The 18,216-nt window shown below is 41.5% G+C and overlaps 2 protein-coding genes across 2 annotated transcripts; both read right to left on the minus strand.

The window, feature by feature from the left end:
• Positions 1 to 5,899: 5,899 nt before the first annotated feature.
• LOC146691309 (lactase/phlorizin hydrolase-like) lies at positions 5,900 to 13,044 on the minus strand. The gene is made up of 13 exons (XM_085435110.1): positions 12,965 to 13,044; positions 12,196 to 12,874; positions 11,452 to 12,100; positions 9,800 to 11,350; positions 9,436 to 9,704; positions 9,055 to 9,345; positions 8,774 to 8,972; positions 8,339 to 8,541; positions 8,152 to 8,258; positions 7,871 to 8,002; positions 7,471 to 7,694; positions 7,072 to 7,302; positions 5,900 to 6,142 (listed from the first exon to the last, which is right to left on the minus strand). The coding sequence occupies exons 1-13, from the start codon at positions 13,042 to 13,044 to the stop codon at positions 5,946 to 5,948; spliced, it is 4,812 nt and encodes a 1,603-aa protein (XP_085291236.1). The 3' UTR covers positions 5,900 to 5,945.
• A 4,188-nt stretch (positions 13,045 to 17,232) lies between these two features.
• LOC146691310 (lactase/phlorizin hydrolase-like) lies at positions 17,233 to 17,886 on the minus strand. The gene has a single exon (XM_085435111.1). It carries the CDS (start codon positions 17,884 to 17,886, stop codon positions 17,233 to 17,235), a length of 654 nt encoding a protein of 217 aa, XP_085291237.1.
• Positions 17,887 to 18,216: the final 330 nt, after the last annotated feature.

Consider the following 18,216-nt stretch of genomic DNA (forward strand, 5'->3'; position numbering starts at 1 on the left):
TAGCCAAAGGCTCATGACCCTCCAGAGACAAATTTGAGCCACAACTCCTTTAAAAGCACAAAATGCAATATGTATAAAATAGTTATAACTGCACCTGAAATACAAAGTTAACATCATCATAAACATCTTATGGTCATCAAAGCAATGGGCAGGGCTGCGACCCAATTTAGCCCTGTCTGCGCACAAATTTTAGCCAACTTGTTTTCCAAATTTAGGTTCATCCTCTCTACCTCTTGCAAATCTTTATTCTTGAAGTGAGTACCATTGTCTGATCTAATTCTCTTGGGAAACCCATGCCTTGGAATGTAATGATTAAGCACTTAATCACGCTTTTCGCGTCTTCACATTCGGTCGCCCATGCTTCGGGCCATCCAGTCAAAACATCCACACACACCAACAAATACCTCACCCCACCTGGGCCTGTATCAATCATGTCGGTATAATCAATCACGACCTCTTCTCCTGGCCTTTCTGGCATGAGAAACTTACCAGCTTCAGGTTTTACTGCTGGCTTTGGGTTGTGTGCCCCACAAATTAGGCACGTTCTGGCCTTTTCCAGTATCATCCTCCTCAAATCAGGATGCCACCATCGGCACAAATTTCTCTCCATCTGTTCCACTCCCACGTGACCAAGCCCGTGAGCCTCATTCACCTTTTGTTCCGCCATTTTGGCCGTTAAAGCGGGACGCCCATCTGGCCCCCTCCACAAACCGCCATCTTGCCAGGCTCCTTTGTTTTCCCACACCCCCTTTTCCTCTGGGGATGTCTCCTCCTGAGCCTGTCTAACTTCTTCCATGCTGTTAGTGCTAACCTCCTCTTCTGGGGTTACCTGCACCAGTTGTCTCTGTCCTTTGTAGCCCGCTGCTTCCTTTGCGGCTTCGTCAGCTTTCTGATTTCCTCTTGCCACCATACTGTCTGCTTGTGAGTGGCCTTTGCATTTTATAATACTTACCTCGTCTGGGTCCTCCAGGGCCTTTTTGTGACAGATGGGTGCATTAGTGGCCGTTCTGAACCCGGCTCTCTTCCACTGAGCCAGTTCCACATGAGCTGCTCCAAACGCATATGCTGAGTCAGTGTAGATGTTCACTCTCATGTTTTTAGCCAACCTCAGGGCTCGAGTTAGGGCTATCACTTCAGCTCTCTGGGCCGACTGTTGTCCCTCGATTTTTCCTTCAACCTGGGCTTTCTTAATACAGTCATATGGTTCTCCTGACCCCATTAGGTCTGCCATATTTATTCCTTCATGTGTGAATATCAGATTTGGCGCCTCTAAAATTTTGCTGAACCTTTGTTGCGTCAGTGGAGTCATTGTGAATGCCTGTGAGTTCACATAGGCCACTACACTGTGTGTAGTAAGCACTTTCAGTGGGTGTTCCCTCACTATATGTGCTGTTTTCTGAATTATCTTTGCTACTCCTGCTGCGTGTTGTGTGCATGTGGGATGCCTTGCTTCTGTTGAATTTAATCTTATGCTAACATACATAAGTACATCCCTACCTCCCCCTTTTTTCCGAAACAACACACCATTCACAACTCCCTTTGTTTCTGAAACATCAAGATAAAATGCCTCATCATAGTTAGGTGTGGCCAGATCTGTGGCTCTTAACAAATCCTATTTTAGTGAAATGAACGCTGTCTCTGTGTCCGGCGTCCAAGGCAATTCAGCCTTCAGATTTCGAACACCAACTTTCTTGATCAAGTCCCTTAAAGGGGCCGTTTTACCCGCATAGTTCGGAATGAACTGCCTGCTGTAACCTGTCAAGCCAAGAAAGGAAAGCAACTCCTTCACAGTTCTTGGTTTTGGATGTGTCAGAATTTGGTCTCTGTGTGTGTTCATTAACCCCACTGATCTGTGTGCGATCACCCGGCCCAGGAATGTTACCTCTGGCCGGACCAACTGCAGTTTTTCTTTGCTCACTTTGAAGCCACACTCCGCCAATCTGTTCAACACCACGAGCGATGCTGCCGTACAGGCCGCTGCTGACGGGGCTGCAATAAGAAGATCATCAACATACTCTATTAATGTACAGCCCCCTGGCAGTTGACATGGGGACAATGTCTCCTTCAACACCTGATTAAAAATTCCTGGTGAGAGTGCAAAGCCTTGTGGTAGGCGTGGGTACCTAAATTTGCGGCCTCTGTATGTGAATGAGAAAATGTCTCTGAGTGACTCGTGCAGTGGGAGACAAAAGAATGCATCCGCTAGGTCAATACATGTGAACCACTTTTGGTCTTCAGTTTTGTGCTTCTATTATGGTCTGTTAAATGGTATGTCAGACTTCAGCTGGAACAGGACAGGCGAACAGTTAGCTAGACCTACATCTGTGGGCCCTGCGGACCACAAAGTACCAGGCAATTTCGAGAGCTCAGCTACTGCATCAGGATGATCCATTCTTTCCCTGCCATATATTCTGGAGATTTCTTTATGTTCTAAGATCACTGCATCGTTGGACAAACAAGTTATGCGATATATTTTACATTTTGGTGCATACCAGACATTTGGAATTTGGGTGCTTTGCCAGCATGCGTTGTCCAGCGCCCGCTTGACCATTGGTCCCAGATCTCTTGGCCCATGACCCTCGTGGACCGCCAATGTAATGTGAGGGGCTGAATCCTCTCCCACATTGTACCAAGGCAGTTGTTCATCAGTAAATTTCACAGCCACGGCCACACCTTCTGGTCCAACATAAATGTTATGTGTTTGCACATTCCACGTCTGTCCCTCAAGATCAGACTGGAACTGTTCCCGATAGATATCGTTATCTTCCCTATCATAAAAGAGTGTAACGTGGAAAGGATCTCGCGGGGGAATAGACGGCCAGGCTCATTACCCAGGGTTTCCACAGCTGATAATGTCTCAAAATGCCTTCTTCCACTAGCCTCCCCCAGTAGATTTCGGCAGTGGGTTGTTCAGAGTTCTGGACTAGATATTGAGTCTTTGAAGGTGATCCCAGTTTCACAAGCAGGTCCCTGCCCATGAGATTTTCCAGGCACCTGTCAGGACACCACATATTGGTGCTTCAAAGTCTGTTTTCCCAGCTGTGTCAATGCTGGATCATCATCATTGACAGCATAGGTTCTGCCGTCCCCACGCTGTTCAGTTTCTCCGGGCTCCATCAGTATTGCTCCCCCTCCCAGCCCCAGTCGGCTACTGGGTACTGGGGGGCTGGTGCTGCATTCGGGTTTGGAGCCTGATGTGCTCCCCTGTAAGCAACTCTTTGTCTTGGGCCTCCTCGTGCCTGGGGTTGATAGCCTCGCCTCTGATAATTTCGCTGCGATTCAGGGCATTCTCGGGACCAGTGTCCTTCTGCTCCACAGCTGTAACAGCCAGTCCAAGACACACTGCCAGGATTCCCCGGATTCCGAGCCCTTTGTCCTCCCCTCACGGATCCACCACGCCCTCTCTGCGGTCCACCGGTCCCCCAATTCCCTACGGGTTGACGCTGCCTTGGTGCATTGGCGGGCCAACGGTCATCAGGGTAGAGACCCGGATCCTGAGATTAAGAGTCTCATGCTCTACCGACTGAGCTATGTATATATATATATATATATATATATATATATACAGTGGGGCAAAAAGTATTTAGTCAGCCATTGTGCAAGTTCCCCCACTTAAAATGATGACAGAGGTCAGTAATTTGCACCAGAGGTACACTTCAACTGTGAGAGACAGAATGTGAAAAAAAAATCCATGAATCCACATGGTAGGATTTGTAAAGAATTTATTCGTAAATTCGGGTGGAAAATAAGTATTTGGTCACCTCAAACAAGGAAAATCTCTGGCTCTCACAGACCTGTAACGTCTTCTGTAAGACGCTTTTCTGTCCCCCACTCGTTACCTGTATGAATGGCACCTGTTTGAACTCATCATCTGTATAAAAGACACCTGTCCACAGCCTCAAACAGTCAGACTCCAAACTCCGCCATGGCCAAGACCAAAGAGCTTTCGAAGGACACCAGGAAAAGTATTGTAGACCTGCACCAGACTGGGAAGAGTGAATCTACAATAGGCAAGCAGCTTGGTGTGAAAAAATCAACTGTGGGAGCAATCATCAGAAAATGGAAGACATACAAGACCACTGATAATCTCCCTCGATCTGGGGCTCCACGCAAGATCTCATCCCGTGGGGTCAAAATGATCATGAGAACGGTGAGCAAAGATCCCAGAACCACACGGGGGGACCTGGTGAATGACCTGCAGAGAGCTGGGACCAAAGTAACAAAGGTCACCATCAGTAACACACTACAACGGCAGGGAATCAAATCCCGCAGTGCCAGACGTGTTCCGCTGCTGAAGCCAGTGCATGTCCAGGCCCGTCTGAAGTTTGCCAGAGAGCACATGGATGATACAGCAGAGGATTGGGAGAATGTCATGTGGTCAGATGAAACCAAAGTAGAACTTTTTGGTATAAACTCAACTCGTCGTGTTTGGAGGAAGAAGAATACTGAGTTGCATCCCAAGAACACCATACCTACTGTGAAGCATGGGGGTGGAAACATCATGCTATGGTGCTGTTTTTCTGCCAAGGGGACAGGACGACTGATCCGTGTTAAGGACAGAATGAATGGGGCCATGTATCGTGAGATTTTGAGCCAAAACCTCCTTCCATCAGTGAGAACTTTGAAGATGAAACGAGGCTGGGTCTTCCAACATGACAATGATCCAAAACACACCGCCCGGGCAACAAAGGAGTGGCTCCGTAAGAAGCATTTGAAAGTCCTGGAGTGGCCTAGCCAGTCTCCAGACCTCAACCCCATAGAAAATCTGTGGCGGGAGTTGAAAGTCCGTGTTGCTCGGCGACAGCCCCAAAACATCACTGCTCTCGAGAAGATCTGCATGGAGGAATGGGCCAAAATACCAGCTACTGTGTGTGCAAACCTGGTAAAGACCTATAGTAAACGTTTGACCTCTGTTATTGCCAACAAAGGTTATGTTACAAAGTATTGAGTTGTATTTTTGTTATTGACCAAATACTTATTTTCCACCCTGATTTACGAATAAATTCTTTACAAATCCTACCATGTGGATTAATGGGTTTTTTTTTTCACATTCTGTCTCTCACAGTTGAAGTGTACCTCTGGTGCAAATTACTGACCTCTGTCATCATTTTAGGTGGGGGAACTTGCACAATCGGTGGCTGACTAAATACTTTTTTGCCCCACTGTGTGTGTGTGTGTGTGTGTGTGTGTATGTATGTGTATATATATATATATATATATATATATATATATATATATATATATATATATATATATATATATATATATATATATATATATATATATATATATATATATATATATATATATATATATATATATATATAATATTCTGTAACTCTGAAACTTCTGTCGGTGCTGTGCTTTTTGGAAATCGAATTTCCCAGAGGAACCCACCCGAGGGATTAATAAAGTTCTATCTAATCTAATCTAGACAGCCAGTGACCTCTAGAGGAATTAGGTGATACCTACACTCCATTTTTAAAAAGCTTTCTGAGAACAGAAAGTTGAAGAAACAACATAATATTCTAAATAGCACTTTTTAAACCCATTTTACAGCCATATAGACAAACTAATCCACCCTGGCTGACAAACTGATGATTTTTAACAGAAAATACTTGGCTTTGTTGACTAATACAGCAGGTAATAAGCTTTTGCAGGTCAGTCCTATATGTAGAAGTCTGAAAGTCTGATACTAAACAGCAAATGAAGAAATATTTTACTCAATTAGTCCCAAAACACACAAACATATTTTTACATGTACGCTTACGTGGTATCTCAAACTAAACGGACCACAGATCATTTTTAAAAATGATTTAAAATTGTAGTTTAACCTTGACAGTGACAGCAACATTATAGAAGAGGAAAAGAAATAATTTATATACCTGCAATTAAAATGCATCTGTCAATATGAGGGCTTTAATAATATGTCAAGTTATCTGCAATTAGAATGTTTTTCCACTTTTACAAATCTGATTTTTTGACTTAAAGAAGCAAAATGATGCACAAACAGCTCCAAACATTGCAACAATCAGAAGAGCAAATGTGACATTAAGTCCGGTCTCAGCATTGCGGACAGAGAGCTCCATACCAAGGAACCTCACAGTGGCATTGTTGTCAGTGATTGGTGGTGCAGCTGTTTCTGCAGAAAAGACACAGAAACCAAAGTTTTCGTATTATTTTTTAACATTTGCAGGCAGTAACTGTAAATCAAAGCCCTATTTTACCTGTTGTTAGAATTCCTCCACAGAAATTGCATTAAGGTTTAAATTTATTTGGTGTGGTGTAGCAGGTTTGACTACAACTACAGTTGCTAGCACTCTGCTAGCAACTGAACTGGACCTCTGAATTTTGTTCTCAGTATTCTGAGCACTTTTAATGCTATTATTTACAACAAGGTTTCTTGCATGTCTATACACCTCTAAGTAGCAGGTGTCTGTGAGCTGGTAAGAAAGACACTAACAAAATGAAAACATTAGCTTTCACTATGTCAGAGCATTATTTTTGCACCGTGTCTAATTATCATGCTAATTTTAGCTATTTGTTAGTAAGCTAGTGCTGTAAACTAACACACTTGCAAACATCTTACATCTGTCTAAATGATCTGCATTCATACAATACACAAGCTCAACTCTGCTATAATGCTTAAGCTCAACTTACAAAATGCTTGTATGCAGGAATAGATATTTAGGACCCCCTCAGTATCCCTGTTCCTTCTGATCATGGAACTGCATATCGTATTGCAGCTGTCCAGTTTAGGTGTCCTAAAAGGCTTGCTTTTGCACTGTGGAAGCACCTTGTTAGGTGGGAATTCCACTTCTCTTAACTTTAATGCATTTTGCAGTTTTTAGCAATGTAACTGTGTCAATGGAGAGCCAGCCTGGCTGGTTAGCATTAGCTGAAAACTTCCCACACAAATATATTGTGTTCTGACTTTAAAGTACCAAGTTGGTAATAGCCATAATGCTGAACTGATACAACTAAACATAGACTTTAAATATTTATGTTTACAGTAGGGTGGCCACGTACTTATCTTTTACGTACTATTTACAATCCATGGTGTCAATTTACCTTCCACAGGATTCAAGCACTCATGTCCTGACGCAGGGTGAGGGAATCCATTGCAGGTTATGATTTTAGAGTAGTCGGAAACAGATTTCTTAGCTACTCGAGAAATATTAGGGTCTGAATGATTCACGTAAAAAAACCCAAATCTCTCTGAAAAGCCTTTAGCCCACTCAAAGTTGTCCATCAGTGACCAAGCTGTGTAGCCACGGATGTCTACACCATCTAGTAAGTAAGCTGGGAAGAGAAAAGAGATAAGTTAACTTTTTTGCACTTAAAATCTAGTTTCTTAATGTTTCCACAAAAGAAAAGAAAAAAACAGCCACATTTTATCTGAGACATATTTATAGCCTTCTTCTCTAACTGTGCTGGTCCTAAATAGATTTAAAGATAAATTTTTCATACCTTTTAACGCCTGGTTGATGTATTTTTCGTAGTAGTGGCTCCTGTGAGTATCATTTAGATCAACAGTGCCCCGCTCTGAGATGCCATTCTCAGTGATAATAATTGGTGGATTTCCATATTCCTCCTTGATAAAATTAAGTATTCTGCGGAATCCAAATGGTGTGACTTTCAGCCAGCCTGAACCTGAATCCAGCCAGGTGAGATCAACAGTTGACCCTGCACCCCTGTGAAGATCAAAAAGGTTAGATTTTTGAGTTTGAGTAAAACAATGAAATAAGTTTCACATTTCAGTAAACGGCCACAGCAGAGAACAAAGTCAGCTGTGCTAAATCTGTTGGTTTCTTTTATTAGAAGAAAAATGAAAGATTACTCTATTAATATTTATCTAACGTTTGCTTACTTGTCTCCATCATAGTGCTGAAGGTTCTTATAGTCCACAGGGAATGTTAGGACAGTGGTGTAATAGTTGAACCCAAAATAATCATAAGTGCCTTTAATTCTTTTAACCTCCTCCGGAGTGAACTCAGGCAGCCTGGAAAATGGAAGTGAAACCAACAGGTTATGTGGTTGTTGAAAAAAGGACCAAACAACAAAAAAAGTGAAAATGTCCTGCTGCTTTTAAAGGTAACTTTATAGCAATTTTTTTTTTCCTTTTGGGGCCTAAATGTACTTTTTGAATACCTAGATTCTGACAGACCAGCAGCAAGGCTTCGCTCACGAATGACTGTCTTCATTATGTCATTGTAGTCGCCATTATATACAGGATGGGCAAACCAGCCAATGTAGAACTGCACAAAAAGACACACAAAAGACACTTGAAATAACCACTATGACATATTGCTTTAAAATATAAGAAGAACTGGTGTACCTGAATGGCGCGTATTGCAGCATCATAGTCCTCCTGCTTATAAGGATTTCTGGGTTCAGACCAGTCAGAGTTAATTGTGATGGAGATAATTCCATTCTGTTTGGCCCTGTACTTGTCATTGTAAATATGCCAGGCCTCAGCATGAGCTTTAAGCAGGTTGTGACCAACAACGTAGGGCAGAGTACCTGGTCGGAAACTGATCCCTGGAGACAAACAGACACATTTGCAGCCTCTTTATATTTTTTGTTGTTGAGGGTTTGGTCAAGGATTGCTTTATTGTTTTTACAGAAGACATATTGTTTGATGTTTGAAACAGTACATTTTGTTTTGAACAATTTTGGTGTCCTTATATACAGTTTTGCATGTTCAGTAACAGTACTATTCCTATTTGTTAAATAAAGCAGACAACCAGGAATACTAAAGCATAAAGCTCACCTGGGGCACCTACTCCATAACCATGTCCTATCATGGCTACATTGTAGGGTTCGTTAATAGTTATCCAAAATTTCACTTTGTGGCCAAGTCTGTCAAAGATGAAGTCAGCATAATCTCTGAATTTGGTAACAATAGTGTCATTTTCCCATCCCCCAATATCCTGCAGGGCTTGTGGAAGGTCCCAGTGGTACAGAGTGACCTGAAAGCAAAGGGAAAGGGTTTACTGACGTTATTGAATTTACCAATTCTAGTACAGTTCTTTTAGCTGTAATTATACATACATGAGGCTGAATGTTTGCAGCAATCAGTGCATCCACCAGTCTGTGGTAGTAATTGAGTCCAGCCTCATTAATGTAGTTGGTGGTACCATCAGGAAGGACCCTTGACCATGATATGGAGAATCGATAATGGGTCACCTTGAGTTGCTTTAATATGGCAACATCCTCTTCTACTTTATTGTAACTGTCACAAGCTATGTCCCCATTGTCATCATTGGAGATTCGGAGATGAGTGTGAGCAAACTTGTCCCAAATACTGAGACCTTTTCCATCAGCTCTCCACCCTCCTTCAATCTGAAAGGAATAAGTATAAAACAGTAATTTGAAACGAATGAAAATAGAGTAAGCATTGCAATATATGTGCAGTGGCCTTATCTAGGGTACCTGGTATGATGCTGTGGCAGTACTCCAAATGAAATCATCTTGAAAATGTCCATAAAGTACCTTCTCATCATCTGGCAATGGGAAACCATTATCCTTTATGATGTTATAATAGAAATGAGCTGAGTACTTGGGTGTTCTTGACCGATTTGGGTTACTGAAGTCCACGTGGTGCAGGCCAAATCCAACGTTGTACCCATTAAGCCACTCAAAAGAATCCATTAGAGAGGTTGCAGTGTATCCTTTCACAGTCACACCATCAACTTTATAGGCTGTAATGTAAACAAGCGCACAAAAAAATTAGGTACATTAAAAATACTTATAATGATCGTGCAATGTAGCTAATAAAATCACTTTGACAGTATACCTTTCAGAGCCTCATCAATATAGGCCTTGTAAAAAAACACTCTGGCAGAATCATCCCAAGTTGTCTGTGCTTCTGTAGCAACTCCGTTCTCAGTAATATAAATCTCTGGATCACCATACTCCTCCTTTATCCAGTTGAGGAGTCGCCTCAAGCCCCAGGCCACAACTTTTTGGTTAGGAATGGCTGTAGTTGGTGAATCATTTTCCTCTTCTTCCTTGAAGTCCCAGTCATATTCATAAGACGCAGGGCTAAGCCGAGCTGTAACATGGCTTACAATCTTTGTAGTGTAATGATTTACACAGAATACGTCAGCAGTTCCCTTGATGAAGTTCTTTTCTTCTTCAGTAAAGGAAGGAAGTCTTGACTGTGGAAGACTTTGGATTTCACTTTTGTTCCCAACTTGCCACTTCAGTGCATCAGGATAGTCACCATTCTTAAAAATAGGATGTGCAAACCATCCCAGTTGGAACTGCATCGCCCGGTCAGCAGCCACCACTTCACGGCGAACGCTGACATCTTTAGGTTCAGCCCAATCAGCATTGAGGGCTATGGAGATTAGACCACCCTGAGACTGGCGATACTTGTCATCATATGTATGGTAGGCCTTGGCATGGGCTTTAATGAGGTTGTGTGCAACTATGTATGGTCTATATCCTGGGTCCTTAACATTTGGTGGCATATTTCCAAGTCCATATCCAGACCATGCAATTGTCTGAGGCTGGTTAATGGTTATCCAGAATTTCACTCTGTCACCAAATGTAGCAAAGCAGAAGTCGCAATAGTCATTAAAAATGTCTATCATCTCTGCACTTTCCCAGCCATTGACCTTTTGCAAAGCTTCAGGAAGGTCCCAGTGGTACAGTGTTACCATGGGTTCGATATTGTACGCTATAAGACCATCAATGAGTCTGTTGTAGTAGTCAACACCTTTCTGGTTGAGGGACTTACGTGTGCCATCAGGAAAGATCCTGGACCAGGACAAAGAGAATCTGTATGACTTCACCCTCAGAGCCCGCAGCATGTAGAGATCTTCATTAAGTCTGTTGTAACTGTCACAGGCTACATTGCCGTTTGCATTATCAGGAATAGTGTTAGTTGTCTGAGTGAATGTATCCCATATACTAGGACCTTTGCCATCAGCATTCCAGCCACCTTCAATTTGGTAGGCCGACGAAGAAATTCCCCAACTGAAGCCCTCAGGAAAAGTGCCATAATGGTACATTTTTCTATCAAAGTTTGACTGTGAAGAGAATTTCTCCCAAACTACCTTTGCCTGAGATGGAACTTCTGAGGGTGGTAAAGCAGCTAAACGTCGAGTTAATGGCCTTTCTGCAGCTTTAAACTTCTTACTTTTTTGTGAACTGAAACCGTTTTGCTCGATAATCTCAGCGTACAAATATGCAGATTGCTTTGGGGTCCTTGGTCTGGATCCCACTTCAAAGTTGACATAGTGAAGACCAAATCTTTGGCTGTAGCCTTGGTTTGCCTCAAATCCATCCATGAGTGACTGCACTGTGAATCGCTGCACATCCACTCCATCTGTGAGTGTTGCTACAAAATGAACAAACAAAAACAAAATTAATATTTGAATTATTTTAACTCTCTCTCTAAAAAAAATGTGCCCTCAAATTGGGGAAATCTCCAACACTAACCTTTCAGGGCCTCATTGATGTAACTTTTCATATAGTCCATTCTGCTGGTGTCAGTGAGACTGTCAACACTGTAATCTGTTGGCATCCCATTTCCTGTTATGTATACAGGTAATTTGTTAGCACTCAGGTATTCTGTTGCAATGTAGTTCAGGAGCCTTCTAAGTCCCCAAGGAACAGGATAGATCCAGTCAGAAGCTGTGGAACTCCATGTGGGGTCCACAGTTGCATGGAAGTCACCCACACCGTCAGGACCAGGGGTGCACCCACCATCACTGTTGCTGACCAGCCGAGAAGTATAGTGATTTAAACCAAAAAAGTCAGCAGTACCAAGTATCCTCTTGCTCTCTGTGGGAGTGAAAACTGGGAGCTTTGCTGGTACAGAGTCAGGGCATGCTGTTTTCTTCTGTTCCACCTGATCTTTGAGTATTGCAGGATAATCTCCGTCTACAAATATGGGATGTGCAAACCAGCCCAGCATAAACTGCAGGTAACGGTCTGCAGCTGCTACGTCTTCAGGTTTAGCAGGGTCACTGGGCTCAGCCCAGTCAGAGTTCAAGGCAATGCCCACTTTTCCTCCTTGTGTTTTCCTGTAATTGTCATTATAGACATGCCAGGCCTCGGCATGGGACTTGAGAATATTGTGAGTGACCTGATAATGCAAAATCAAATGTTAAGTACATTAGTGCAATAATTACACTTGTAATAAAGTGATTAATTACAGTATTCTAATAACATCACTGTCACCTGATAGGAAGATTCCACATAGTCCTTTACTCCTGGGGCATGCACACCAGTACCATACCCGGCATGGCTCACTACCCAGGGACTATTGAATGTGTTCCAGATCTTGACTCTGTCTCCAAACCTGGAGAAGCAGAAATCTGCATAGTCTTTGAAGGCCTCTACAATGGAGGCATTGGTCCATCCACCATAATTCTGGAGTGCTTGAGGCAGATCCCAGTGGTACAGAGTGACAATGGGTTGTATGCCAGATGCAACGAGAGCATTTATCAGCTGGTCATAGTATTGAGCTCCTTTTTCTGATTGGCTCTGTCGGTACCCTGTGGGGAAAATACGGGCCCAAGAGATGGAAAACTGGTAGGTGTCGACCTGAAGACCTCGCAGAAGGTAGACATCATAATCTACCTTACGGTAACTGTCGCAAGCTAGGTCAGCTGTCTGATTTGCAAAGGCCAAGCCCTCATGACCAAACCGGTCCCAAATAGTCTCTCCTTTCCCACCTTCTGACCAGCCACCTTCAGTCTTAAAGGATACGCTGGAGGTGGCCCACTGGAAGCCAGAGAGGAATGATTCCTGAAGGAAAAGATCTCGTTCTGCTGTGGTCTGGGACTTAAATTTATCCCACACAGTCTGATAACTGTTTCTTAACCCTGTCACCCTGGTGTGGTGTGAACCTGCATGACTTTCAGAAAATAAAAAGACATAAATATCACACGTGAACTTAAAAAAAAATAGAATAACAATATATGTGAATCAGAAAATGAACTCTTACTTGACAAGAGCATCTTCCATGTCCAGCTTGCCTAACACGTCCTTCATGTCACACCCCACAATATTCAGGCCATTGTCCATCAGGACTGTGTTGTGGTCAAGAAACAGTTAAGTCTTGTCAGTTATAAAACAGTAAGTATAAAGAAATAAAAAATGCATTCCCTTTGGATGGGTTGCTACAGACGTCTGGTGAGAATGTCATGTTAACAACACCTTTAGAAATATATTTACTTAGAAACACACTTGGTAATGTGTTCAGTACTTATTTTACCCGCCCTATTTGTACATTTGGCAGCTCAATTGAGGACAAAATGCAGAATTTAATAGTATAGAATGTAATGTTATAATACATTATGTAATATCAGATTAGGATGGTGTATCCTAATAAAATGGGTCATAATATTTGCTTATATTTGCTAATACTTGGGTTACCAAAAGAAATTTTAGTCAACTAAAATCTACAGTGCAAACACTTTCTTCATTTAACCCAATATTCTTGGTACAATGCATCTGTCATAACAGTTATGCAGAGAGCATTGACTGTGGTCCAACATTTTCTATTAGCACTTTACTGGCTCATAATATGATGACATGACACTCATCACTTTCACTTGATAACTCTTCCACTTTTATGAGAGCAGTATTGTCAATTTTTACAGTGTTGACTAATGTTATATTAATGTGTTTTTTTCTTCAGTAAATACCAGAGGATTTCTTTATTTGACATAATATTTTTTTTATTTTTCCATGATTACCAGTGTGAGCACTGGTTTCAGTGGCGCTGGTCATTGTTTTGGTGTTAATATCTCTTAACAGTTCCACATATTATACGATATTAACTTCATCTTCTGGTTTAAGTGTAATACACTTCATCTACCTCCAGTCAGACGCAAAAGTTTGTATGGCAAATCACTGTCATATTTATGAAAGCTCATGGGGCTAGGAAACCTCACTGTCCACTTTTAGTCACCGGTGCTAGTTTCAGTCAGTATGCAAATGTACTCTTTATAAGGTTGGGGAAACCTGCATGCAGTTAAGACTGAAGAAGTCACTTGGATGAGTGATGAAACGTTACTCCAACTGAAAACTCTACATCCAGATGAACAGAATTAACTTTTTGAGATTATATGCTATATATCTGTAAATACAAATTTAGTTGTATAGCTCTTCATATTCATTGGTAATTTAATGGAAAATAACAGCATAAAATATAATTGTATTTACCATTTAAAAAATTTCCAAGAACCTGATAATTACTCTGGGAACAGTCATGAGCAGTCATCTTGTACAGCAGGATAGGCAAGTTCCCAATGGACATCTACAGTGTTACAGAATATGCAGATGCAGCAGTTTAACAGTAATGCAAAATCTGAAAAGCTAGGAATTTTTTCATCATGTGTTTACTCTACCTGTATCCTCCTTAGCTCGTTTTCAAAATTTGAGGAGATAACACAGTTATATTCAATGTGCACCGACAAGAAATCCATCTATTAAAAATAGAAGATACACAACGGCATACCATTACACTCAAGCCTCTTGATCAAAAAATAAACTGTATGTGATACTCTTTGATGTATATATAACACACTACTATTGTTTCAAAAATACACCATTACATAGTCATGTGAAACACAAAGTGCCAGAACATCATTGTTTAAAAAAAATTTATGGGGCGACCGTGGCTCAGGGGGTTGGGAAGCGCATCTGTAACCGGAAGGTCGCCGGTTCGATCCCCGGGCTCTCTGTCCTGGTCGTTGTGTCCTTGGGCAAGACACTTTACCCTACTTTACCCTTGGCCAGAGGGGCCGATGGTGCGATATGGCATCCTCGCTTCTGTCAGTCTCCCCCAGGGCAGCTGTGGCTACAACCGTAGCTCCCTCCACCAGTGTGTGAATGAACAGTGGCATTGTAAAGTGCTTTGGGTGCCTTGAAAAGTGCTATATAAATCCAATCCATTATTATTATAAAAATGTCTATTAAAAAAATTGTCAATTTGTCATATAAATGAATGTAAAGCTTCTTTTGTGAGTCACCACAATAGACAGTTCAGTATAATTAATTTGGCATGGATCTTTATGTTTTATGAACTGTCACAGAAATTTCTCTCAAACTGTGGACCTTTAACACATTGCTAAAACCGTATCAATTCATTTTCAACCATACCAAATTAGGTTGAAATATAATTTTTTATTTACATAGCATTAAACATGAAAATAGCACATTGCAACCCACAACCACCAAACATGTGGTCCTCTCGTTACATCAAACGGAAAACAGGCAACCATGTTTGAGAAAATATTCAAAGTGCACAAACCAGAGATAGCCATTTCTGAAAGTAGCATTAATACCATGCAGAAATATGAAACAGGAAAACAGGACAGCGCTGTTCACAACCACCAAACACGCAAACCAGGGGAAGTATGCTTCAAACGGTGATACAGCCTACTCTGAGCTGTCGCTTTCTTGTTCAAGTATCTGGCACTGGGTTCAGAGTAAAATCCTATCTGCCTCACATGAGAAGAATAAATGTGATGTTATTTTCCATCTTTTTTCATTGCATTGCAACTACATCTCTTATAAAGAAACCACACAATATCATATCTTAAGCCTTGGATTGTAGCCTCAGAGATGCTAAGCAACATCAACAAGCTTTTGATTTGGTTAAATCACAAGCTTTAACCATTGCCTGGTAGGCAAGACTGGCCTACCAGGCAATAAGAGTTTGGATTTAACAGCATGTCATTTTACCCCAATTCCTTTGGTCCCCCCTGATATATGAGGCATCTAGATCTTGGACAGAGAACTCACTTTGGTAAATGGCCTGCATTTGTATAGTGCTTTTCTAGTCCATAGGACCCCAAAGCGCTTTACACTACATTCAGTCATTCACACACTGGCGATAGCAAGCTACATTGTAGCCACAGCTGCCCTGGGACACACTGACAGAGGCGAGGCTGCCGGACACAGGCGCCACCGGGCCCTCTGACCACCACCAGTAGGCAAACACGGGGTTAGTATCTTGCCCAAGGATATTTGGCATGCAGCCAGGATGCAGCCTGGGATTGAACCACCGACCTTCTGATTAGTGGCTGACCTGCTCTGCCACCTGAGCTACAGCCACCCCCCACTTTCTTTATGCGCTGTTGCTTGAGTCTTCATGCAGGCTGAGCAGTGTTTCATACAGTGATCGAACAACTGTGATCAGGCTCATGGTTTAGGCTCAAGAAAAATCTGATGAGCAGAATGTGGGCATATGACAACAAGGTGAAAGGGTGTGTGATGGAGAAAGATCACTTGGAATTTAATCGGGCTGTTGGGTTGGGTTGCTGATCCAAGCTGTGTATGATTATCTTATCTAGGCAAGCTAATCTCCAATTCAAGGGTAAAGGTGATTCTCCCTGTACCCTCAAAAAGCTTTGCATATTTCTAATAGCTCTGGGCAAATAAGCATGTCTCATTGTTATTTTCAGATTGATTTTCTTTTCAATTTTAACAATAAAGGGACTTGGTCTTAATTAAAGCTTAAGGTATACATAACGTTTACATACATAATGAAATAGAGTATTTAACTTACTGCTGTTGAATCTTTAATGTGGGAGAGGGAAGTCATATCTGTTGCTCTCAACCCAATTGACAGACGTCTTCCTGTAAATGTAGAAGCATTTAAATCTTTTTTTAATATTTATTTTAATATAAAATGTCTGCTGTAAAAATGGCTTGTTGGGTCAAACTGTACAGTGACATACATACAAGATTATTTTAGTGAATTCAATTGCTGCTGAGATAATCATGATGGTAATATGTCTGATAAATAATGTTTTGAAGGCTTTCAGTATCAGTTGGCCATAAAGTATTTTTAACAGTATTTTAACTTCTTAAGACATACAGAAAATCTGATGTGTTGTGTAATATTACAAAAACGCCTAAAATACACATCTATGTGTTTATTTTATGACACCAAAATGTAACTTCTTGACATATATGAGAACTGGAAAACAGCAAATATGACATTTAATGGTCATTTATTTTTGTTTGTTTTATTTACCTTTTGATAGTAGTTTCCAATCAAACTTGATTTTTAAAATGCTTATTTTTTTTAGCAGTTTTCTCAAAATACTGATTTTGTGTTTTTAAAGGTGAAATTAAAAACTCCTTTTGTAAAAGCCTTTGCATCTGATTTCTCAGCAACATTTTTAAAATAGCTTATTTTAAGGAATGTTTTGGAGAAATTTCTCAAGATTTCTTACTTCTGATTTTTACTCTATTTGCTTAGTATCTCATCTTAATTGTCTCTTTTTCTTCTAACTCACCTTTGTCAGGAAAGCGCTGATGGTACATCTGGTAAATGTTCTTGTTTAGTTGAAGGAAGTTCTGCAGAAAACTGGGAGCATGTGCAGGCTGCCCGTCATGCCAAACACCATCCAGTGTCAACCATGAGTGTGCAAGTGGTGCAAACTCTTGGAAGGCAAACTCTGCATACTGCTGAAACATCTGTGCCAGCTCCTGGCTCTCCCAGCCTCCATACCTTGATTGCAGAGACTCTGGAACTGTCCATCCATGAAGGATGACCAGAGGCTGAAGACCTGCTTCCAGCAGCTGTTTCAGCAGGGTCTGGTAACATCTAACCACAGCCTGCTGGGGCTGGCTGGGGTGGCCTGTAGGAAGAAGTTGAGCCCATGACAGCAGTACTTTGAAGTGGGTCACCCCTCTGCTCTGCAGGTACTCAAAGTACTGCTTAGAGCCAGGAGGAACGAGATGACTGCAGTCAAAGGCATCATTTATGTTTCTGTCTGAGCTTCTGACCACCTGCTTTGTCAGAGGCCCTGCAAGAAGCATGAAGTCCACCCTTCCATTCACCTCACTGCTCTGACAACCACGGAGACAAAAAACGTACAGACAAAAGACCCACAACAACTTCTTCATTGTGGCTCAAAAGAAAGGAACGAAGTGAAAATATTCACTGGTTGCAGAGTTCTTTAAGGCAACTTTTGTTCCTTCTTATTGCATAATTACCCAATCAAGATCGTTATCTTGTGTAATTATTACAAGTGAACATGTTTATTGTAGCTGTGAAATATGGTCAGAAAGACTCTGGACTCAATCTACTGATAATTGAATCCCTATCTTGCAGTGATCTGAAAAGTCTCGAATTTGTGTAACAGAGTCATAAATAACATTGTTATAATTACACAAAATGTGTTCTAAACCCCCAAACTTCTCCTTTTATACCTGACTTTTAGGACCTCCAAGCCT

Source organism: Copadichromis virginalis, linkage group LG16, assembly GCF_057382275.1.
Source record: "Copadichromis virginalis isolate Kocher_CV1m ecotype Utaka linkage group LG16, C_Virginalis_male_GT1.1, whole genome shotgun sequence".
Classification (NCBI taxonomy): Eukaryota; Metazoa; Chordata; class Actinopteri; order Cichliformes; family Cichlidae; genus Copadichromis; species Copadichromis virginalis.

Bases quoted from the DNA above. Each gene is read 5' to 3' on its own strand.
- LOC146691309 (XM_085435110.1), bottom strand. From the start codon at position 13,044: ATGGACAATGGCCTGAATATTGTGGGGTGTGACATGAAGGACGTGTTA. The intron at 9,705-9,799 runs GTATACTGTCAA...TTTACATTACAG, and splicing joins TATTGATGAGGCTCTGAAAG to CCTATAAAGTTGATGGTGTG. The intron at 7,695-7,870 runs GTAAGCAAACGT...TGATCTTCACAG, and splicing joins CAGCACTATGATGGAGACAA to GGGTGCAGGGTCAACTGTTG.
- LOC146691310 (XM_085435111.1), bottom strand. From the start codon at position 17,886: ATGAAGAAGTTGTTGTGGGTCTTTTGTCTGTACGTTTTTTGTCTCCGT.